The sequence below is a fragment of the Salmo trutta genome, chromosome 1, assembly GCF_901001165.1.
Source record: "Salmo trutta chromosome 1, fSalTru1.1, whole genome shotgun sequence".
NCBI lineage: Eukaryota > Metazoa > Chordata > Actinopteri > Salmoniformes > Salmonidae > Salmo > Salmo trutta.
This window is the reverse complement of record NC_042957.1, coordinates 64,027,560-64,053,120: the sequence shown is the minus strand read 5'-3', so window position 1 is coordinate 64,053,120 and position 25,561 is coordinate 64,027,560. Positions and strand designations below refer to the sequence as shown.

At 44.6% G+C, this 25,561-nt stretch overlaps 1 protein-coding gene across 7 annotated transcripts in view; it reads left to right on the top strand.

The window, feature by feature from the left end:
• Positions 1-25,561, top strand: part of LOC115205083 (C-Jun-amino-terminal kinase-interacting protein 4) — a 54,997-nt gene that overhangs the window by 8,149 nt on the left and 21,287 nt on the right. For 3 of the 7 annotated variants that reach the window (XM_029770705.1, XM_029770685.1, XM_029770676.1), the window contains exons 2-11: positions 2,554-2,674; positions 8,887-8,957; positions 11,272-11,366; positions 15,890-16,040; positions 18,060-18,146; positions 19,693-19,831; positions 19,995-20,088; positions 20,242-20,375; positions 21,078-21,089; positions 22,289-22,346. In XM_029770705.1, coding sequence (XP_029626565.1) covers positions 2,554-2,674; positions 8,887-8,957; positions 11,272-11,366; positions 15,890-16,040; positions 18,060-18,146; positions 19,693-19,831; positions 19,995-20,088; positions 20,242-20,375; positions 21,078-21,089; positions 22,289-22,346 — 962 coding nt within the window. The remainder of the gene's footprint in view (positions 1-2,553; positions 2,675-8,886; positions 8,958-11,271; positions 11,367-15,889; positions 16,041-18,059; positions 18,147-19,692; positions 19,832-19,994; positions 20,089-20,241; positions 20,376-21,077; positions 21,090-22,288; positions 22,347-25,561) is intronic. The other 4 variants (XM_029770716.1, XM_029770726.1, XM_029770696.1 and 1 more) reach the window with 4 other exon arrangements.

Here is a 25,561-nt window from a genome sequence, read left to right as displayed (position 1 = left end):
AGTTTGCTGAAAATTAACACAGTTGACAGTGAGAGGACGTTTCTTTTTTTGCTGAGTTTAGATGTTCTCGACAATGGATAGTGAAAACATATTTCACCCTTCAAGACTGCTTGCCTAGACTCACTGCACTGCTTCCAACAACACATTGTTGGGACATGAGACGGTCGATGAAACACCAACGTTTCAGATGACACAAACTGACACTGGTAGTACTCCAAAAGAAATTATGCAATTTTAACCATCGGTTAAAGAAGTATCTCTGGGTAGGCCAAGGGGCCCGTTCAGAAGAACAACATTAGATAACTAAAGTGCTGCAGTGGAGAGTGGAGATGATGACAGGGCAGCCCGTTTCCCAAATGGCACCCTATTCCCTATATTGTACACTACTTTTGACCAGAGCCCTAAGGGCCCATTTGGTGCACTACATAGGGAATAGGTTGCCATTTTGGACGCAACCTAACTGTTGAACCACATTAACCAGAGTCCCGATGAGGGGTATTATGAATCATGGGGATATTGAATGTTCCACACTGTGATTCCTCATATGCATCCTCTCCTCTCTCCTTTCCTCTTTATTGTGTCCATCCTTCCCAGCATAGGTTGGTTCCCTTGTGCTCAATGTAGGAACTGATTGCCTGTCAAATCCATATATTAAATTATTAAATCAACTACTTTCAACATTTTAATTGAAAATAATATACCCCTTTTCATGAAGTAGATTTTATTGAATGTTACTCATTCTGTTGCACTCTATTCTAACCAAACCTGCATTACCAGTTCATATCAGTAGGTGTCACTCTGCATTAGCTAGTCGAAAAAGATGGCTGCCTGTCTCTGTCGTTGTGAAAGTTATGGTGGTGCTAGAATCCATAAATTCACTCTTTATGGTTGGACAAATGTGTGTTCATATTGTCTGTAGACTGCTCTGCGGTGGAATTTGTAGATTTTTTACTTTTAAGACAGTGAAATTTGCAACACAAACCTTTGTGAATAATCACCAGCAGTGCAAATAAAATAATATGTCAACGAACATTACTGGACTAACAAACTGTCTGACTAACCTTTCCAGGAACTTCCGTATCCATTGTCCTTGGGTAGCAGCAGTAGATCGTTTCATCTTCTTTATCCTGTGCCAAACACATTTATTCAGTGAGTCTAAATCATAATGTAAGCTGCTGGCTGCATGATTGCATCAATCTAGCTAGCTAATGTTAGCTAGCTAGCTATCTAGCAAGGCTACTCAGAAGCTAACGTTAGTAGTTTTGTTAGCTAGCTAGCTATAGACTGGATCATTCTAGATAGTTTTACATGACTAAACTGCTTTTATTAACTGCTTTTATTCACACATGCCTTGTTTTCCATGAAAATGTGTGTTCGCTCTCTCATGAGGAGGGTTTCCACTAGATAACACGACCACAAAGTCAGATTGCTCCATGATTCCACACTGGAGAGGAGCGTGAGCGAAGAAATAAACCAAGTCCAGAGTCAAAAAACGATGTGCTGGTGCAACCAAACATAGTTGCTGAGAGGCGTGGTTGATTAGGCTCTGTAGGCTGTAGCTAGGAGACCACTGTGACTGACAAGTGAAATCCACCTGTCACAGCGAGCATGGGGGTTACCACGTGAAATCCCAGGGACAGGGTTTTATTCACTAAAACATGTAAACGGGCTGAAATTGGGGGAGGTACTATGTCAACTTGGCCAATAAGAAATGCCTGCTTTCATTTCTGTTGCAAAATGTTTTTCTATGACGTGAACTATTGAATTTGTCTGGTAAACATGTTCAATGCCGCTGCATTAACACCAGATTGAAGTACTGGGGCAAATGCTGTCTTGCCACACGTTTTCCAGCGGCTTTGCGCTCCCTGGTTTGTTCTTCTAGGAGAGAGGAGCACAGAAGGCCTGGATAATACAGTATGGTGGCCAGATGATTAGCTGCGGCCTTTCTAGCTGTGTTGAACGTTACAGGTAGAAATGTATTGTATAGAATGTCATGGCTTTGTTTAATGACGAAAAAAGATCATTATCTGATGTACTGTAGGTAGCTCTAATTTCAATGCATCTATAAATGTGAAAACAGAAAAGAAGAAAGGAGAGGACTGAAGAGAGGGCTAGAGTAAAGGATTACAGCTGGCAGGATGTGGAAGCACACGCGCACACACACACACACACACACACACACACTGGCTTTCTGTCCAGGACACACTTCTCTGACACACCAGGAGGATGTGGGAGGGGAGGGGACCTGCATTTCCGGGTGAACAGAAGACTTCCAGATCCTGGTCTCTCTATCCTGTGGGAGTCTAACGTGGGTAGTAGACATCCTGCTTCTTAGAGTGTAGTCTAGACTATGTTGTGGCAGTAGATACACATGTACCCCTCTGCATAACGTACAGGGGGGTCCTGTCTTTGGTCAAATAGTAATTCAGCTTTCTATATTCACAGTGTCTCTTTTAAACTGTGTTATGCAATATGTGGTGTGTGTGTGTGTGTGTGTGTGTGTGTTACTGACGAGAGAGAGTTACTGAGAGTCCTCTGTGTGTCTCTGAGCAGAAGTTCATGGAGTTTGAGGACAGTCAGGAGCAGGAGAAGAAGGACCTTCAGAACCATGTGGGCAGAATGGAGTCCCACTCCCGCCAGCTTGAGCTCAAGATCAAGAACTACGCAGACCAAAGTAAGTTTACACACCACTCACTCAGTCCCACACACTCTCTCACACACACACACACACACACACACACACACACACACACACACACACACACACACACACACACACTCTCCCACACACAAACACACACACTCTCACACACAAACACACACACACACACACACACACACAGGCAGAATCCCAAATCAACCCGTTACCCTCCACTTGCGCGTTCACATGCACCTCCGCCATTAGCACAAGTGTCCCAAAGCTGAGTGAGTGAAAACTATCGAGAGTGTAGGGGCTTATTAGCCCCCCCGGTAGGCACTTCGACTGAGCCTGCAACACTGCCTGCTCCATAGCAAAGTTCAATTTTATAAAGCACTGCGTTATTTTTGAGTTTGCCCAATTTCTCACAAAAGAATGGAGAGACGTGCCTTATGCATTTGTTTATGTCTAATGTCGAGACTTGACACATGTAAAAGATGAAATACCTCCCAAATTAAATGTTTAACTGTTGCTGAGGTTTAGATTTTGTAAAACGACAGGGTGGATTTGTTCATTTGAATTTCATGCTTGTTTTATTATTTAAAAGTGGAACATGAATTGCTTCATTCCAGTCAGGAGTGTGTCCTGACGTTGATGGGTTACTGATCCCCTCGCCACTCTCTGGAAGTCACCCTCAGAGTTTCATCAGCAACACGTGACAACGGAGTGATTTGGATAGGGGCGAGGAGGTGGTTTGGGATTCACCATCTCACTCCTCTTTCTCCTCTCTCCCTCTCTCCCTCTCACACTGAATCCACACATACATTACCCACCCACCCACCCACACACCTATATACATGCATTTCACATCATTGGTATGCCTACCATTTTGCACACAGTAGTCCATATATAGCATCTTCATGGAGCCCAGTGCAAATGTATTTCCATGGTATTCTCTGCCTCCGCTTTTCTCGTCTCCCATGAATCCATCTGATAATTAATTAGACACACACACACACACACACACACACACACACACACACACACACACACACACACACACACACACACACACACACACACACACACACACACACACACACACACACACACTCATTCATTCACACTCTTTTTGGGTGACAGTAATGGGATTACAGGATTACTGTTACTCCCATCCTCTTTAAGTGGCATCCTTTAGGGAACACATGCATCCACAGTCTGATGTGATAGCTCAAACCTCTGTTAGCAATGACTTATTGAGGAGGAGAGAACCATAGTTTCATAAACTGACATACTGCTGTTGTTCTTCAGTCTTAGGAACATGCCAATCTGACTGCCAGTTCCTGCTTCAGCCATTTCCTTTATTGTTGTCATGCGAAACAGTTACTAAAGCAGAAACAGACTGGCAATCCAGGACTGGGAAATGCAGATCGTAACGGCACACGCCCTGTGTGTATAAACAGTCACGAGTCCCATCCGTGTAGTTAACCATCTGTAGAGCACGCTGCCCTGGCTGCTGCCACTCCCAGACTGTGGTGAATAATTCATGGGTCATTATGTTGTTCCAGACAGGCGTTCTCCGACCAGGGCAGAGTCCACAGCTACTCTGTGTAGAGTTGCCCACAAGCTACTCTGTGTGGATAGTCTTAAACTGCAGGCATCTTCTCTTACTTGCCCTCCTACTTCAATTGGGAAGCTTGTATGAAAGGAGAAGATGAGTGGCCTTTCAGATCCGTGGTTACTTTGCAGGACAATGGTACACTAGACTGCTGTTTAGACATGGTGTGTATCTGCAGCAGGGTTGTGGTCAATTCCAGTAAATTCTGGAAGTACACTGAAATTCCAATTATTTTCAATGCTTTTCAGTTATGAAAATTGGATTTTGGTTTACTTTCTGAATTTCCTGCAATTAAAATGGAATTGACCCCAACCCTGATCTGCAGACACAACTCTTGGTTTCTTTGGCAATGGCGTTCATTGTCTTTTGTCAAAAGAAGCAGAATATTGCATAGATGCAGTTCTTCCTCTCACCCAGTCCACCCAACAGAGTGAGCCAACGTTCTAAACACACTAACTCGGTCTACATCATACCCACTCTCGCCACTCCTCAGGGAAGGACCGCATAGCTGTCCTGCGGATGCCTGTAGGGCAGGCAGAGAGAAAGGCCCCTCCCATAGCTGGCCACAGTCACTGTGGTTCGTATGAATGGCTGGGAAGTATTTCCACCACAATGTGTATGTTAATGTAATACACTGCACTGATGCTTGAAAAACGTGATGAATCAATCCATCCATATGTGGTGACGGTTAGGCACCAGGCTAGACATGTACAGTATACATGGTAAATGAGTGCAGTTGTATAGCACATAAAGTATATGGCTCTGGCTAATTAGACCTAAGACAGGGAAGACCTGAATGGTGATCAGAAGACAGTTAGCTACTATTCAATAATGCAGTATTTACATAGCCTATACTCTTACGTACAGATCTGAGAGCCGATCTATCCTACCTACCGAACGAACGAACGGTCAGAACAACCGGTCCTCCTCTATGTGATGTGGAGTAGTGGTCCCTCATTCAGGAGATGTGTAATGGCTTCATATAATATCAATAACACCACATGGAGATGATGTTAATTAGGGAGATGGGGATTGGGCCCTTATCATGTAATATACAGTCAGATAGAATGAATTCATTGGTCCCTGCTATGCTGATCAAAGGGAATTCATCCACCAAAGAGGATCTGATCATGCTGTAATGAAGACCCATGAATAACGACATGCTGCACCCACTACTGGACTGCACTGCACTGCCAGTCCGATGACCTCATCATAAATGGCCCACCACCACAGCCTTGTGTGACATGCATTCCTAGTGCCAGTAGGCTACATCATGGAAATGGTACTGTTGCCCTTGTTGTAGTGGTGCCATGTTCCCATGTTACATCATTCTCCCAGTACGCAATTATCTGACTTTACAGATTATTGTAGGGTTACCCCTGTACCAGAACATCACCATGAAAACCTCTAGCCGCTTCAACTCTGTTTCATTTAGACACAGAGTTGAGGTGCTCTGTTTCATCTAGACACAGAGTTGAGGTGCTCTGTTTCATCTAGACACAGAGTTGAGGTGCTCTGTTTCATCTAGACACAGAGTTGAGGTGCTCTGTTTCATCTAGACACAGAGTTGAGGTGCTCTGTTTCATCTAGACAGAGTTGAGGTGCTCTGTTTCATCTAGACACAGAGTTGAGATGCTCTGTTTCATCTAGACACAGAGTTGAGATGCTCTGTTTCATCTAGACACAGAGTTGAGATGCTCTGTTTCATCTAGACACAGAGTTGAGATGCTCTGTTTCATCTAGACACAGAGTTGAGGTGCTCTGTTTCATCTAGACACAGAGTTGAGGTGCTCTGTTTCATCTAGACACAGAGTTGAGGTGCTCTGTTTCATCTAGACACAGAGTTGAGATGCTCTGTTTCATCTAGACACAGAGTTGAGATGCTCTGTTTCATCTAGACACAGAGTTGAGATGCTCTGTTTCATCTAGACACAGAGTTGAGATGCTCTGTTTCATCTAGACACAGAGTTGAGGTGCTCTGTTTCATCTAGACACAGAGTTGAGGTGCTCTGTTTCATCTAGACACAGAGTTGAGATGCTCTGTTTCATCTAGACACAGAGTTGAGGTGCTCTGTTTCATCTAGACACAGAGTTGAGGTGCTCTGTTTCATCTAGACACAGAGTTGAGGTGCTCTGTTTCATCTAGACACAGAGTTGAGGTGCTCTGTTTGATCAGTATACATCAACAGCACATATAAATTCATCACATGAAGTTACCCCGCCCTTATTTTCCTTTCACATCAGAAACAGACACAGCATCCCTCTAGAATAATCATGGCATTTTCAATTCAAACATTACCATAACATCACAGCAGTATTTTCAATTCCAACATTACCATAACATTACAGCAGTATTTTCAATTCCAACATTACCATAACATCACAGCAGTATTTTCAATTCAAACATTACCATAACATCACAGCAGTATTTTCAATTCAAACATTACCATAACATCACAGCAGTATTTTCAATTCAAACCTTACCATAACATATTTACATTTACATTACATTTACATTTAAGTCATTTAGCAGATGCTCTTATCCAGAGCGACTTACAAATGGGTGCATTCACCTTATGATATCCAGTGGAACAACCACTTTACAATAGTGCATCTAAATCTTTTAAGGGGGGGGGTTAGAAGGATTACTTTATCCTATCCCAGGTATTCCTTAAAGAGGTGGGGTTTCAGGTGTCTCCGGAAGGTGGTGATTGACTCCGCTGTCCTGGCGTCGTGAGGGAGGTTGTTCCACCATTGGGGTGCCATAGCAGCGAACAGTTTTGACTGGGCTGAGCGGGAACCGTGCTTCCTCAGAGGTATGGGGGCCAGCAGGCCAGAGGTGGATGAACGCAGTGCCCTTGTTTGGGTGTAGGGCCTGATCAGAGCCTGAAGGTATGGAGGTGCCGTTCCCCTCACAGCTCCGTAGGCAAGCACCATGGTCTTGTAGCGGATGCGAGCTTCAACTGGAAGCCAGTGGAGAGAGCGGAGGAGCGGGGTGACGTGAGAGAACTTGGGAAGGTTGAACACCAGACGGGCTGCGGCGTTCTGGATGAGTTGTAGGGGTTTAATGGCACAGGCAGGGAGCCCAGCCAACAGCGAGTTGCAGTAATCCAGACGGGAGATGACAAGTGCCTGGATTAGGACCTGCGTCGCTTCCTGTGTGAGGCAGGGTCGTACTCTGCGAATGTTGTAGAGCATGAACCTACAGGATCGGGTCACCGCCTTGATGTTAGTGGAGAACGACAGGGTGTTGTCCAGGATCACGCCAAGGTTCTTAGCACTCTGGGAGGAGGACACAAGGGAGTTGTCAACCGTGATGGCGAGATCATGGAACGGGCAGTCCTTCCCCGGGAGGAAGAGCAGCTCCGTCTTGCCGAGGTTCAGCTTGAGGTGGTGATCCGTCATCCACACTGATATGTCTGCCAGACATGCAGAGATGCGATTCGCCGCCTGGTTATCAGAAGGGGGAAAGGAGAAGATTAATTGTGTGTCGTCTGATGAAAATACAGCAGTATTTTCAATTCAAACATTACCAGTGTCCCAGCAGCGTTTGAAGAGTGTTAATGTCAGTGTAATTGATAGTATCCCTGTGCTGTGCTCTGGCTGTTGTGCTGCTCAATGCCAGGTTTAGGCTAAACCAGACAGACTAATGGGAGGATTAGGGGTTTTTGTCACGTCTTAAATCGGGCCTATTTAAAATCCTTTGAGAGAGATTACCTCCTCTAAGTACTGTGAGTTCCCCGCCCCATTGGCGTCACACAGCATTCTAGTGTCTGATGGCTTATTACTGTTGAACTGAGGACACCTAGTGGCAGATCATTGTCATTACAGGGAGTAGAGTATAGCTCGTCCCACATCTTTCCATGTTGGGCTGCTTTTAATTGATGTTGATAATGTGGGCTGGCTGTAGTGGCTATAACAGCGTTGATAACAGACACAGCCGTCTCTCTGGAAACACAAGAATATGAAAGTATTTTATCTCAGTTCAGAGCAGTTGTATTTGTGTGGTCATTGAAGCTTTACCTTTTGTCACAATATGGTGTTACTAATGACTCATTGGTTAGCCTCTATGTCTGTGTGTTTCCTTATAAGAACAGCTACTCATTAAACAGCTGACTAGACTGGCGTTGGATAAGACTGACTGACTGACAAACTGATCATCTGACTGTCTGTCTGACAAACTGATCATCTGACTGTCTGACAAAGTGATAATCGGACTGACTGTCTGTCTGACAAACTGATAATCTGACTGACTGACTGTTTGACAGACTGATAATCTAACTGACTGACTGTCTGACAAACTGATAATCTGACTGACTGTCTGTCTGACAAACTGATAATCGAACTGACTGTCTGTCTGACAAACTGATAATCTGATTGACTGACTGTCTGACAAACTGATAATCTGATTGACTGACTGTCTGACAAACTGATAATCTGACTGACTGTCTGTCTGACAAACTGATAATCTGACTGACTGTCTGTCTGACAAACTGATAATCTGACTGATTTACTATTTGATAATCTGACTGACTGTCTGTCTGACAAACTGATAATCTGACTGACTGACTGTCTGACAAACTGATAATCTGACTGACTGTCTGACTGATGTTCTTCTCTTCTCCTTCAGTCGGCAGGATGGAAGAGCGAGAGTCTGAGCTGAAGAAGGAGTTCAACTCACTCCATCAAAGACACACAGAGGTAAAGAGAGAGAGAGAGAGAGAGAGAGAGAGAGAGAGAGAGAGAGAGAGAGAGAAAGAGAAAAGAGGGAACTCTTCCTATCTGTGTTGTTTTTCTAAGAATAAGATTTAAAGTACCAAAACTAACCTCTCTGTTCTGTCCATTACAGATGATCCATAACTACATGGAGTATGTAGAACTAACCTCTCTGTTCTGTCCATTACAGATGATCCATAACCACATGGAGCATGTAGAACTAACCTGTCTGTTCTGTCCATTACAGATGATCCATAACTACATGGAGCATGTAGAACTAACCTGTCTGTTCTGTCCATTACAGATGATCCATAACTACATGGAGCATGTAGAACTAACCTATCTGTTCTGTCCATTACAGATGATCCATAACTACATGGAGCATGTAGAACTAACCTGTCTGTTCTGTCCATTACAGATGATCCATAACTATATGGAGCATGTAGAACTAACCTGTCTGTTCTGTCCATTACAGATGATCCATAACTACACGGAGCATGTAGAACTAACCTGTCTGTTCTGTCCATTACAGATGATCCATAACTACACGGAGCATGTAGAACTAACCTGTCTGTTCTGTCCATTACAGATGATCCATAACTACACGGAGCATGTAGAACTAACCTGTCTGTTCTGTCCATTACAGTTGATCCATAACTACATGGAGCATGTAGAACTAACCTCTCTGTTCTGTCCATTACAGATGATCCATAACAACACGGAGCATGTAGAACTAACCTGTCTGTTCTGTCCATTACAGATGATCCATAACTATATGGAGCATGTAGAACTAACCTGTCTGTTCTGTCCATTACAGATGATCCATAACTATATGGAGCATGTAGAACTAACCTGTCTGTTCTGTCCATTACAGATGGCCCATAACTATATGGAGCATGTAGAACTAACCTGTCTGTTCTGTCCATTACAGATGATCCATAACTACATGGAGCATGTAGAACTAACCTGTCTGTTCTGTCCATTACAGATGATCCATAACTACATGGAGCATGTAGAACTAACCTGTCTGTTCTGTCCATTACAGATGATCCATAACTACATGGAGCATGTAGAACTAACCTGTCTGTTCTGTCCATTACAGATGATCCATAACTACATGGAGCATGTAGAACTAACCTCTCTGTTCTGTCCATTACAGATGATCCATAACTATATGGAGCATGTAGAACTAACCTGTCTGTTCTGTCCATTACAGATGATCCATAACTACATGGAGCATGTAGAACTAACCTGTCTGTTCTGTCCATTACAGATGATCCATAACTACACGGAGCATGTAGAACTAACCTGTCTGTTCTGTCCATTACAGATTATCCATAACTACACGGAGCATGTAGAACTAACCTGTCTGTTCTGTCCATTACAGATGATCCATAACTACACGGAGCATGTAGAACTAACCTGTCTGTTCTGTCCATTACAGATCATCCATAACTACACGGAGCATGTAGAACTAACCTGTCTGTTCTGTCCATTACAGATGATCCATAACTACATGGAGCATGTAGAACTAACCTCTCTGTTCTGTCCATTACAGATGATCCATAACAACACGGAGAATGTAGAACTAACCTGTCTGTTCTGTCCATTACAGATGATCCATAACTATATGGAGCATGTAGAACTAACCTGTCTGTTCTGTCCATTACAGATGATCCATAACTATATGGAGCATGTAGAACTAACCTGTCTGTTCTGTCCATTACAGATGATCCATAACTACATGGAGCATGTAGAACTAACCTGTCTGTTCTGTCCATTACAGATGATCCATAACTACATGGAGCATGTAGAACTAACCTGTCTGTTCTGTCCATTACAGATGATCCATAACTACATGGAGCATGTAGAACTAACCTGTCTGTTCTGTCCATTACAGATGATCCATAACTACATGGAGCATGTAGAACTAACCTGTCTGTTCTGTCCATTACAGATGATCCATAACTACATGGAGCATGTAGAACTAACCTCTCTGTTCTGTCCATTACAGATGATCCATAACAACACGGAGCATGTAGAACTAACCTGTCTGTTCTGTCCATTACAGATGATCCATAACTATATGGAGCATGTAGAACTAACCTGTCTGTTCTGTCCATTACAGATGATCCATAACTATATGGAGCATGTAGAACTAACCTGTCTGTTCTGTCCATTACAGATGATCCATAACTATATGGAGCATGTAGAACTAACCTGTCTGTTCTGTCCATTACAGATGATCCATAACTACATGGAGCATGTAGAACTAACCTGTCTGTTCTGTCCATTACAGATGATCCATAACTACATGGAGCATGTAGAGAGGATCAAGCTCCACCATATGAGTGTAGTAGAGACTTCAGACTCTGGAACAGTGGGCAGAGTCAGGTAAGTCTTGGTGTTATACAGGTAACTGCCAAAATAATGGAAACACTTGATTAAATGAGGGTTCAAAGTCTATTGAAAACAGGTACTTCCACACTGGTCTGTTTCCTGAGATAATTAAGGAATTAACATCCCATCATGCATAAATATTCTGGGCAGATCATTATTTTGGCTACCATGGCTATGCCCCCATAGGATGACAATGTCCCATCCACAGGGGATGAGTGGTTTGATTATTTTACTTTTTTAAATTTAAACTTTAACTAGGCAAGTCACTTAAGAACAAATGGTTATTTACAATGACGGCCTACCGCGGGCAACACTGGGCCAATTGTGCACTGCTGTATGGGACACCCAATCACGGCCTGATGTGATACAGCCTGGATTCAAACCAGGGACTGTAGTGATACCTATTGCACTGAGATGCAGTTCCTTAGACTGCTGCGCCACTCGGGAGACAGAGTTGATGAGCATGAAAAAGTACTTAAGTAAATATACACTGCTCAAAATAAATAAAGGGAACACTTAAACAACACAATGTAACTCCAAGTCAATCACACTTCTGTGAAATCAAACTGTCCACTTAGGAAGCAACACTGATTGACAATACATTTCACATGCTGTTGTGCAAATTGAATAGGCAACAGGTGGAAATTATAGGCAATTAGCAAGACACCCCCAATAAAGGAGTGGTTCTGCAGGTGGAGACGACAGACCACTTCTCAGTTCCTATGCTTCCTGGCTGATGTTTTGGTCACTTTTGAATGCTGGCAGTGCTTTCACTCTAGTGGTAGCATGAGACGGAGTCTACAACCCACACAAGTGGCTCAGGTAGTGCAGCTCATCCAGGATGGCACATCAATGCAAGCTGTGGCAAGAAGGTTTGCTGTGTCTGTCAGCGTAGTGTCCAGAGCATGGAGGCGCTACCAGGAGACAGGCCAGTACATCAGGAGACGTGGAGGAGGCCGTAGGAGGGCAACAACCCAGCAGCAGGACCGCTACCTCCGCCTTTGTGCAAGGAGGAGCAGGAGAAGCACTGCCAGAGCCCTGCAAAATGACCTCCAGCAGGCCACAAATGTGCATGTGTCTGCTCAAACGGTCAGAAACAGACTCCATGAGGGTGGTATGAGGGCCCGACGTCCACAGGTGGGGGTTGTGCTTACAGCCCAACACCGTGCAGGACGTTTGGCATTTGCCAGAGAACACCAAGATTGGCAAATTCACCACTGGCGCCCTGTGCTCTTCACAGATGAAATCAGTTTCACACTGAGCACGTGACAGACGTGACAGAGTCTGGAGACGCCGTGGAGAACGTTCTGCTGCCTGCAACATCCTCCAGCATGACCGGTTTGGCGGTGGGTCAGTCATGGTGTGGGGTGGCATTTCTTTGGGGGGCCGCACAGCCCTCCATGTGCTCGCCAGAGGTAGCCTGACTGCCATTAGGTACCGAGATGAGATCCTCAGACCCCTTGTGAGACCATATGCTGGTGCGGTTGGCCCTGGGTTCCTCCTAATGCAAGACAATGCTAGACCTCATGTGGCTGGAGTGTGTCAGCAGTTCCTGCAAGAGGAAGGCATTGATGCTATGGACTGGCCCGCCCGTTCCCCAGACCTGAATCCAATTGAGCACATCTGGGACATCATGTCTCGCTCCATCCACCAACGCCACGTTGCACCACAGACTGTCCAGGAGTTGGCGGATGCTTTAGTCCAGGTCTGGGAGGAGATCCCTCAGGAGACCATCCGCCACCTCATCAGGAGCATGCCCAGGCGTTGTAGGGAGGTCATACAGGCACGTGGAGGCCACACACACTACTGAGCCTCATTTTGACTTGTTTTAAGGACATTACATCAAAGTTGGATCAGCCTGTAGTGTGGTTTTCCACTTTAATTTTGAGTGTGACTCCAAATCCAGACCTCCATGGGTTGATAAATTGGATTTCCATTGATTATTTTTATGTGATTTTGTTGTCAGCACATTCAACTATGTAAAGAAAAAAGTATTTAATAAGATTATTTCATTCATTCAGATTTAGGATGTGTTGTTTAAGTGTTCCCTATATTTTTTTGAGCAGTATATATTAAAGTGCTACTTAAGTTATTTTTTTGGTATCTTTATTTATTTTATCTTCATTTAACTAGGCAAGTCAGTTAAGAACAAATTCTTATTTACAATGACAGCCTAGGAACAGTGGGTTAACTTGTTCAGGGGCAGAACGACAGATTTGTACCTTGTCAGCTCAGGGATTCGATCTTGCAACCTTTCGGTTAGTAGTCCAACGCTCTAACCACTAGGCTACCCTGGCGCTCCAGTGTCTGTGCTTTACTATTATTATTTTTGACAACTTTTCAAATAAAATAAAATAAAATTGTACTGGTCACATGCGCAGAATACAACAGGTATTCACCTTACAGTGAAATGCTTACAGTGAAATTTCACCTTACAGTGAAATGCTTTCTTACAAGCCATTAACCAACAATGCAGTTTTGGGGGTACCGGTACAGAGTCAATGTGGAGGCTATATACAGGGGTTACCGGTACAGAGTCAATGTGGAGGCTATATACAGGGGGTACCGGTACAGAGTCAATGTGGAGGCTATATACAGGGGGTACCGGTTCAGAGTCAATGTGCGGGGGCACCAGTGTCGAGGTAATTGAGGTAATATGTACATGTAGGTAGAGATGAAAGTGACTATGCATAGATAATAACAGAGAGTAGCAGCAGAGTAGAAGGGGGGGGGGGAGGCAATGCATATAGGCTGGGTAGCCATTTGATTAGCTGTTCAGGAGTCTTATGGCTTGGGGGTAGAAGCTGTTTAGAAGCCTCTTGGACCTAGACTTGGCGCCCCGGTACCGCCTGCCATGCGGTAGCAGAGAGAACAGTCTATGACTCGGGTGGCTGGAGTCTTTGACAATTTTTAGGGCCTTCCTCTGACACTGCCTGGTATAGAGGTCCTGGATGGCAGGAAGCTTGGCCTCAGTGATGTACTTTTACTTCACCTCATTCCTAAAGAATATTATGTCCTTTTTACTCCATACATCCCCTGACACTCAAAAGTACTCGTTACATTTTGAATGCTTAGCAGGACAGAAAATGGTCAATTCGCACAATTATCAAGTGAACATCCCTGGTCATCCCTACTGCCTCTGATCTGGCGGGCTCACTAAACACACATGCTTTGTTTGTAATCATGCCAAGAGTGTTGGAGTGTGACCCTGGCTATCTGTAAATAAAAAAAACAAGAAAATTGTGCTGTCTGATTTGCTTAATATAAGGATTTTTTTATTATTTGTACTTTTACTTTTGACACTTAAGTATATTTTAGCAACTACATTTACTTTTGATACTTAAGTATATTTAAAACCAAATACTTTTAGTCTTTTACTCAAGTAATATTTTACTGGGTGACTCTTACCTTAGTAGTGATTTTCTATTAAGGTGTCTTTACTTTTCTTCAAGTATGAGAATTGAATACTTTTTACACCACTGCTTATGGGAGATTCCATAGCGGCACCTGAGACAGCATTTTCCACCACCATCAACAAGACAACAAATGATGGAATTTCTTGTGGTAGAATGGTGTCACGTCCTTCCAATAGAGTTCCAGACACTTGTAGACTCTATGCCAAGGTGCATTGAAGCTGTTCTGGCTCGTGGTGGCCCAACACCCTATTAAGACACTTTATGTTAGTGTTTCCTGTACTTTGGCAGTTACCTGTAGATGATTATAACATCTCTTATTTATAGCAGGTGGAATTTTATGACTTGGACTTGGAACATTCTAAAAGTATATATTTTTAAATGTTTTATTTAACCAGGGGAGCCCATTGAGACCAAACATTAACATTCCAATAAAACATTTCTAAAAACTACAGGTTACAATTTAAAAAACTACAACTTCAACATCAGAGTAAATGTTGACATTTAATCAAGACAAATGCAATTCCTATTTAACCAATTCAACATTAGACTCCTAAACTGCCCTAGTGGAACCAGGGAGTCAGGACACCGGGAGTTCTGCAGGTTATTCCAAAAATGGGGGGCATTAAAACCGAAGGCGGATTCACCTAATTTGTTTAGTAGAGCTTTGTAAACAAAAAGGGAATAGTGAAGTGATCTATAGGACTTTAATGAGTACCAGCCAACCTTTTGATACAGGATGCAGTGAGGAGTATTAAAACTGTCACCTGTGATAAAGCGAACGGCGCTGTGGTAGACGGCATCCAAAGGTTTAAGAGTAGTGGCTGCTGCATTCTGGTAAATGGTGTCACCATAATCAACAACTGGCAGTAAAGTTGACTGTACAATCTGCTTCCTGCTGTTTAGGGAGAGGCAAGATCTGTTTCTAAAACATAAGCCCACGTTAAGTCTTAGCTTTTTAACTCGCTCATCAGAATGTTTTTTAAACGTTGTCAATACGAATGGCTAGATATATTTATAGTGTAGTTAGTGTAGCCAGTCATGCTCAACATGCCCCTCACACTGTATAATCTGACTGACCCTCTTCCTCTTCTGTCTCTCTAGGAAAGAGCGTCCCATGTCTCTGAGTGTCTTCCCCATGTCAGGAGGGGGGTCAGTTCTGACCCCTGACCTCCAGGCCAGGTGTGAGACGCCGGGCGCAGAGGCCTGGAGGTTCAACGACCTGGAGCGTACGCGCTCCAATGCCAGCCTCAAGGTGGGAAATGGGGACGGCTCGATAACAGATACACGGAGATGTGATTGGCGCAGCCTAGAAAAAAAGGGGGGAATGAAACTGTCTATTTTAATGATCAGATACATTTGAATAAACCTGAGTCTGTTTATTTCTGCCTGGGTGAGGCTATAGGGCCCTGTTCAAATACATTTGAAATGCCTCTTTCTACAAGAAGGGGGGGCTTTGGACTAATCATGCACAATGTGAGAGAGCAAGGGTGCACCTCAATAGTCTGAAGTGGCTGCCTCCTATTGTTTCCTCCCCCTCAGGTGCTTAGAGCACAGGGCTCTGGACTAGGCACGCTTAGCATGCCTAATGAAGAGGCCTTTGGAGAGGGCTCTGAGAGGGGAGAGAGTCGGCACCCCTCTGTGATGTCTTCTAGAAGGATCTGACAGGGGCTTCTGTGTATTCATACAACCGCCCTCCCCTCCTCCTCAGTACATATCCAAATGAACCCCCAAACCAGCCATTCAGAGCATGTTTCAGAGGGCCAAGTTCATGAATATGCATAACTTAGCAGGATAGAATGCTCCTTATTTAGTAATTTGGCCTCATCCTGTTAGATGTCTGTCAGATGGTAACATAATGACATCATCGCTCTCTGGCACTGGATGAGATTCTCAGTAGTATACCAAATGCCGTCACGCTCCCCCACAGACCCACAGTCACAAAGACTTAGTGTGTTATTGTACCGTTCTGAAAGGGGCTTTGCACTTCCTTTACATAAGCGGTAGGAATAAGCATCACCACTTTGAATATTACTGCATGGAGTCTGTATACATATCTATTTTTCTCTTCAGTGATGGTAAAATACCCTAAGGGTGCCTGTGTTATTTCGGCTGCTGCTCTGCTTCGTTCAGAAGTGGGGCATGGTCTCGGTGACGAGGGGTAGATGGTCTGTGCCGTGGTACATTCTGGGATAGAGGCTGCTGGCAGGCACCCAATCACTGGGGGAGAGAGAGCGCAGGCCGGCACGTGATTGGATGTTTTGACTCTTTGTAAATGAGTAGTTGTATTGATTGTCAAAATGTTCTACTACATAACATTTTATGGTATGGCCAACCTAGAAATAGCTTTTTCTTTATGGAATCGTCTATTGTTGATCTGTAAGTGTAGTGACAGTGGTATCTCTTATAGACTGTATTGGTTTTCTTTATATAGGCTAAAAATACTCAGTCCCAGCGGTCGGAGCTGGTTGAAATGATGTCATTAGAACCAGTTGGGGGCTATGTGCAAACCTCATGTTGACATGACCATAGTTTTCTGACATGTATTCTCTTCAGATGAACTGCTCTGAGTTCATTAACAAATGCCATCGGTCACTCACTACTATTGATTGAGCACTGCTCTCTCGTCCAGCTGTCAATTCAAACAGCAAACATATGTCTCGCAGCCATGAACTGAATGCTGTGTGCCATTTCAACCAGATTACCACTGCTTCTGATGCCTGGACTTTTAGAATAGTATCGGTATCATTCATTGCAATAACCTGTCTCTTACCCATACAGAAGAACCTAGAAAAGGGAGATTGCAGCCACCAATGAAAGATGTGAACATATGTATTTTCAGATTTAGTTTGGAATTCGAGTGTGTTCAGGGTTTTTGGGTTCTCCCATAAATAAGGGCGACCTCAAGCATTCAACCCCAAGAGTCAGTATGTGAGTAACTCAAACCCTAAACTTCATTGACACAATAATACTCTGACTATGTAAGTAGGGTTCTTCTGTATGGTTCAGTGACTGGACTTCATAGGCTTCAGTCAGCTGTGGTGAGATGGCTTCAGTCAGCTGTGGTGAGATGGTAGTCACTGGGCTAGTCGGTCACCTCAAAACCTCCGACATGTTGAATCTAGTAACCTTGACTTTCAGCCAGCCATCACCAGCTGTGAGCAATGTAGACCGACACTCACACACACTCACACACACGCACGCTTGGCAGTGCGTGTTGCCTCAGTGCTTCTGCAGAAATGCGCTTCTTCATTGTAACTCTCTTCCCAAGCAGTTGGATGCAGACGACCCCCCAAAGAAAAGGGATGGTTACAGTACGCTGCAGATCTCTTGGGGGAATTCACTCCCAGACGACTGCAAGGTAGTTGTCTCTGTGGTGGTGGATAAGAAAACCGTCACTGCAAGCCGCTTGTACATGCCATGGAGAGCCCCATGTTGTGTGTGTGTGTGTGGGCTTTAGTAGTTGTCTTCAGTGTGCTGTTTCATTTTTTCAGAGCAAGCAGCATCTCTTTGCACATTATTCAAGTTATTCAAAGTCCCTCACTTCACAGACCACCTGAGCCCAATGCAACCATGTCAGGTTTCCCTTCAAATCCTAGATTGATCCTCCTCAGTGAGCTAAAGGAACAATCAATGATCACCTCCATTTAGTTTCCCCCCTAAAATGAGCTGTTTTGATCAGTCAGTGGTCTGTAGAGTGGGGAAGGCGTGGTTCCATTCAGCTTCTATGTTGTCGTGTTTCATTTTGCCAAACTGCATGGTACTAGCTGTACTTCTTTCACACGCTGTTGCTGTCCTAGCTCCGTTTCATTTTTTTCACGTGAACTTGGAAGAAAATTGTCTCACAGTATGTTGTTATCTCAGTTTTAGCATGTATACCATTCTCCGTAGTTAAATAACAGTCTTCATAGTTATAACACTCTTTGTAGTTTTACACAGTAGAACTACACTCTGTAGTTTTATCTTATTGTACTCTATGTAGACTAACATTGGAGATTAGATCACTTATTATTGTGTTGTCATTCATAGTGAATCTTGTGTTTGTTTCTGTTATGAGCTGACCTTTGAGTTGTGTGTGTGTGTTCTGTGTTGTTGTCTCTCAGGGAAGGAATGGCACTCCCCACTGGGCCCATGATTGGTTTATGTTCTGTGTTGACCTCTGACCTCTTGTGAAGTCCATGTGAACCCTGTGATCTGATGTGAAGTGTGAATTTGTGTGTATTAGCTGTCTTCTCCCAATGAAAAAGTGATCACTTCAAAGAAATACCTTTAAGAAATGTTATATATTAAAATGAAAGATCTTTACTCCCGAGTGGCGCAGTGGTCTAAGACACTGCATCTCAGTGCAAGAGGCGTCACTACAGCTCCTGGTTTGAATCCAGGCTGAATTACATCCAGCTGTGATTGGGAGTCCCAATGGGCGGCACACAATTGGCCCAGCATTGTCCGGGTTTGGCCGTTGTAGGCCGTCATTGTAAATAAGAATTTGTTCTTAACTGACTCATAATAGAATACATTTTTTCTGGAAGTTGATGGGAGTCACAGGCCATGGGTTTCTGTCTGTACTACTTGTATCCTCAATGTCTGTAACTAGTGCTTGTTTAGTTTTGTCCCCAGCTCCAGTGTGATTGCTTTAAGCCAGGCTGAGCTGTGGTGTTGTGGTGTCTTCCCTGTCTGACCTGTTACCATGGTGACGTCCCTGTGTTCCTTAGTTCCTGTCCTGTCTCTACTGTACCTAGCACTAGAGACAGGAGTTTTTCCCCCGCACATGACCTTACCAGGAAAAACTCTGGGCCCTAGTTCAGGAAAATGTTATCCCTTAATGGGTCAAGGTCAGGGTTAGGGTTAACCTTTGACTCTTGACCTCTCTATGACCTCTATGATGACCCTATCGGTTGTGGTTGCAGGATGAGCTGTCGGACCTTGGCTCGAAGTCGGTCACTCCCATGTCCACTACGGCCTCGGACGTCGCCATGGAAGGGGAGAGGCCAAACAGTAAGAGCATGGAGTTGCTGGCGGCACTGGGGAACAGGTCAATATCAGTGGGTATGAAATGTTACTCACGATACTGCAACTAAGTCCTCACGACAAGTATTGCAATGGTAGATGACAGAGAGATTTTGTCTTTGTAGACATTCTTGATGATCTAATAGCACATAATAAAGTTCTCTTTGATTTGATTCTATTCTGTATTATATGTGTCCTGTAGGTTTGCCAGAGAACGAGGATAGCTCAGAGGTGCATGACATCATTGAGTCCACCCCTGAACTGGACATGGACCTCAGTGGATACAAAGCATCCAGGTAACCCCTACAAAACCATAACCATATAGTCAACTTGGGATAAATCCTCTCTTTCATTGACAAATTGAGACTACAATTTAGACCTTGAAATACATTGGGTATTACTCCTGTACAATCTGCTAAATGCTAACTGCTTATCCCTCCACTATGCAGCACCCCGACCAAAGGAGGCATTGGCATTGAGAACATGGCGTTTGACCGCAACACAGACTCTCTGTTTGCGGAGCTGTCGTCTGCAGGCATAGGGGACGTCATCGGAGACGTGGACGAGGGGGCGGACCTGCTGGGTAAGTGAGGGAAGGAACTCTTTCCTATAGCAGCAAAACACCTCCAAGGATGTGTAGCGTTTAGCATTGTAGTAATGTTGTTATAACACTAGTGACTTTATGGTAATGAAATATAACACCTTTATTAGCATTTTAGTAATGTTGTAGTAACATTGTAGTAACGTTATGATAATGAATTACAACACAAGGATCCATTTCTATATAAGCTATACTGTAAGAACCAAATAGGCCTGACACCTTCAAGGAACAGTATTCATTTCCCCCCAGCATTACAGCAACTTTTGGGAAGATTTATATATTTTTTTTAAATGGACGCACGAACTGTGTGACACTGTCAACTTCAAAGTTGACTTGTGTTAACCCCTTGTGAGTGTCTGAGTGTGTTGTTTACCCAGGTGACCTCCCTACGTTGTTCCTGCTCCTGTCTTCAATACATGCTAACTCCTGAATTACTATAGTAGCAGGCCACTGAGTTAGACAATAAACGGACACTATTTTACTACATTCAGCTCACTAATACACACTGGCTGTTGCACTGAAGTGAAATAACTCTTGCTGTTAGGTAAAAAAAGCTAAACTGGATTTAGAAATTCTGCTTGTATAAGTTAAAAGTCATTCTCTGCTGTTAGCTCCATCAGTGTCTAACCCGCCTCTCTCTCTCCTCGTTGTGTCCTCTCCTCTGGCTTTTGTCCCTAACCCCAGTGGAGTACTCTGGTGTGTATTATGACCTCAAAACCTCTCCTTTGCTCCTTCCCCTTTGTTATTTCTCCTCCGATACCTCTCTCTATGCCCTCAGAGGAAATCTCTATTCCAGGGATGGGTATCTGCAGTTGTGTGTGCAGGATTTTGCTCCACCCTAACACACCTGACTTAATTAAAGTTAACATGTTCTATATTGGAAAACCATGGCTAGTTTATTAGGCTTTGTGAATCTGGTGTATGTTAATGCTGGGCAGGAACAAAAGCCTGCCTGTATACACTGTGGCCCTTCAGGACCAGTTGCCCATCCCTGCTCTACATTTGGCCTGCTCTACATTCGGCCTCTCACCACCTCATATCTACAGCTCATAGCTCTACTACTACTGCCTTGACCTGCATTTGACCCCCGCTCCTCGCTAGCATTACAGTGGCAACAAAAGTTGATCACAGGATGAAACCAGACATATGAAAGCTGTTAGAAGGGCTAAATGCATTTGGAACATTTTTGTTCTTCATTTAACTGCTTTGGTTATACTGACTTATGTCTAAAATGCACCATAAGCATAACTCATCGTACAGCTTTAATAACACATGTTTTACTTTACAGCTTAAATAGTTTTAGTTTGTGTTTGTTTTATAGCTTCTCTAGCTTTCCCAACTGTCTCTCTACCCTAGAACTGTAACTCATTCCTTTCCCCACTAGCCTGTTAGGAGTACCCTAGCTCTCATTCCTCCGTTGTGTTTCTCATACATACCTCATGTCTCACTCTCTCCACCTCTCTCTCGTTCTCTTGCTTGACTTGGATTGCATGGTTTTCTCAGATCTTAGCTTGCTTGGTAAGACCTCACCCGCTCGCTCCATCCTTCTCTGTTGCAACATGTTCTGTTTGGTTGCTGTTGGGGTTGTCCCTGTTTCGTATTTCTTAGAAATATCTCACTATGAGATATTTAACACCCTGAATGGACTGATTCTTTATTATATCTATATGAATATTTAAGTCAGTCAATGTGACTATGTGTTCATCCATTGAAGTAAATGCACCTCCATAAATATAGATTTATTTTGGATAAAGATTTAAAAACATAGTAGATTAACTATTTGATAGATAAGATAATCTATCCAGGCCTTCTATACATGCTGTTCTATAAACTCCAGTTGTATGAACACAAAGCAGAAAACGAGTTCATTTCTCGGTGTTGCTCCTTGTTTACAGGTATGGGTCGTGAGGTTGAGAACCTGATCACGGAGAACACACAACTAATGGAGACAAAGTAAGAAAAACACACTGAGAGTGTATAGTTTTAGATTTATTTGACATTTATACTGAACAAAAATATAAACGCAACATGCAACAATTTCAAGGATTTGAGTTACAGAGTTCCTGTCACGTCCTGGCCAGTATAAGGGTTAATTAGTATTGTAGTTTGGTCAGGACGTGACAGAGGGTATTTGTTTTATGTGGTTCAGGGTGGTGTGTTTGGTTAAAGGGTGTTTGATTTAGTATTTCCGGGGTTTTGGTTTATAGTCTATGTTTATGTATTTCTATGTCTAGTCTGGTGAGTGTGTTTCTATGTTGTGTTGATTGGGGTTGGGACTCTCAGTTGAAGGCAGGTGTTGTCTATCTGCCTTTGATTGAGAGTCCCATATATTAGGGTGTGTTTGTGGTTGTTATTTGTGGGTGATTGTTCTGTGTAGAGCCTTAGGCTTTGCCAGACTGTTTTGTTCGTTCGTTAGTTCTCGTGTTTTGTTATTTTTGTATTCATTTGTTGAAGTTAATAAATCATCAAAATGAGCATACACGTACCTGCTGCGTTTTGGTCCTCCTTCACCGACGACAACCGTGACAGAATCACCCACCACTCAAGGACCAAGCAGCAGAGGAAGGAGCGGAGGAAGTTCGAAGTGGACAAACAAGAGCGATGGACTTGGGAGGAGATCTTGGAGGGAGAAGGCTCCTACACTTGGGAGGAGATCCAAGCAGGGAAAGATTGCCTTCCTTGGAAACAGGTGGTACGCGAGAGAGAGGAAAGGAGTAAGGCGGGTATGGACCGGGAACGTTTCCGAGGGACAAGACTGGCGTTGAAGCACGAGAGACACCCCCAATACATTTTTTTGGGGGGGCACACGGGTAGTTTGGCTAGGCGAAGGAAGAGCCGGAAGCCAGCTACCCGTGGTTATATGGAGGAGCGTATGGGGTGGAGAGCGCTATGTTTCGCTGAGAAGCGCACTATCTCACCCATACGCACGCACAGTCCGGTGCGAGTTATTCCAGCCCCTCGCAGGTGCCGTGCTAGAGCGGGCATCCAGCCTGGTAGGAGGATGCCTGCGCAGCGCATCTGGTCGCCGGTACGCCTCCGAGGACCAGGCTACCCAACTCCCGCTCTACGCACGGCTACCATCAGGCCCCTGCACAGCCCAGTCTGCCCTGTACGAGCACCCCGCTTGTACAGGGCTACTAGTTCCATCCAGCCAAGGCGGGTTGTGCAGGAGGTAAAATCTAGACCGGCTGTGCGCCTCCATAGCCCTGGGTTTCCAGCTCCTGTCTCTCGTGCGGACCCGAAAGTGCGTCAACCCAGTCCGACTCGTCCTGTTCCCGCTCCCCGCACTAGCCTGCAAGTGCGTAAACCCAGCCTCGCCAGTCAACAGTCGTCAGAGCTTCCCGCCAGTCAACAGTCGTCGGAGCTGCCCGCCAGTCAACAGTCGTCGGAGCTGCCCGCCAGTCAACAGTCGTCGGAGCTGCCCGCCAGTCAACAGTCGTCGGAGCTGCCCGCCAGTCAACAGTCGCCGGAGTGGTCAGACTGCGCTGAACTGCCGGAGTGGCCAGACTGCGCTGAACTGCCGGAGTGGCCAGACTGCCCTGAACTGCCGGAGTGGCCAGACTGCCCTGAACTGCCGGAGTGGCCAGACTGCCCTGAACTGCCGGAGTGGCCAGACTGCCCTGAACTGCCGGAGTGGCCAGACTGCCCTGAACTGCCGGAGTGGCCAGACTGCCCAGACTGTCCCGAGTTGCCAGACTGCCCAGACTGTCCCGAGTTGCCAGACTGCCCAGACTGTCCCGAGTTGCCAGACTGCCCCGAGTTGCAAGAGTGGCCCGACTGGCCAGACTGCCCCGAACTGCCAGAGTGGCCCGACTGCCGGGAAAGGCCTGAACCGGAGCCACCTCCTGATATAGGTGGGTTGGGGAGGGGGGGTGTAGCACAGTGCCGTCGTTGACGGCAGCCACCCTCCCTTTAGTAGAGGGGAATTTTTGTTTTTTGGGGTTGTTGTTTTTGTTTTGTTTTTTGTTTTAAAGGTGCTTCCGGGGTTAGCACCTTTAAGGGGGGGGTACTGTCACGTCCTGGCCAGTATAAGGGTTAATTAGTATTGTAGTTTGGTCAGGACGTGACAGAGGGTATTTGTTTTATGTGGTTCAGGGTGGTGTGTTTGGTTAAAGGGTGTTTGATTTAGTATTTCCGGGGTTTTGGTTTATAGTCTATGTTTATGTATTTCTATGTCTAGTCTGGTGAGTGTGTTTCTATGTTGTGTTGATTGGGGTTGGGACTCTCAGTTGAAGGCAGGTGTTGTCTATCTGCCTTTGATTGAGAGTCCCATATATTAGGGTGTGTTTGTGGTTGTTATTTGTGGGTGATTGTTCTGTGTAGAGCCTTAGGCTTTGCCAGACTGTTTTGTTCGTTCGTTAGTTCTCGTGTTTTGTTATTTTTGTATTCATTTGTTGAAGTTAATAAATCATCAAAATGAGCATACACGTACCTGCTGCGTTTTGGTCCTCCTTCACCGACGACAACCGTGACAGTTCCATAAATTCATTAGGTCCTAATCTATGGATTTCACATGACTGGGAATACGGAAATGCATCAGTTGGTCACAGATACCTTTTAAAAAAAGGTAGGGGCATGGATCAGAAAACCAGTCAGTATCTGGTGTGATCACCATTTGCATCATGCAGCACGACACATCTCCTTCACATAATGCTGATCAGGCTGTTGATTGTGGCCTGTGGAATGTTGTCCCACCCCTCTTCAATGGCTGTGCGAAGTTTCTGGATATTGGCGGGAACTGGAACACGCTGTCCTACACGTCGATCCCAAACATGCTCAAGGGGTGACATGTCTGGTGAGTATGCAGGCCATAGAATAACTGGGACATTATCAGCTTCCAGGAATTGTGTACAGATCCTTGCGACATGGGGCCGTGCATTATCATGCTGGAACATGAGGTGATGGCGGCAGATGCATGGCACGACAATGGGCCTCAATATCTCATCATGTTATCTGCCCATACCATAACCCCACCGCCACCATGGAGCACTCTGTTCACAACGTTGACATCAGCAAACCGTTCGCCCACCCGATCCTATACATTTGGTCTATGGTTGTGAGGTCAGTTGGCTGTACTGCAAAATTCTCTAAAACGACGTTGGAGGTGGCTTATGGTAGAGAAATGAACATGAAATTCTCTGGCAACAGCTCTGGTGGACATTCCTGCA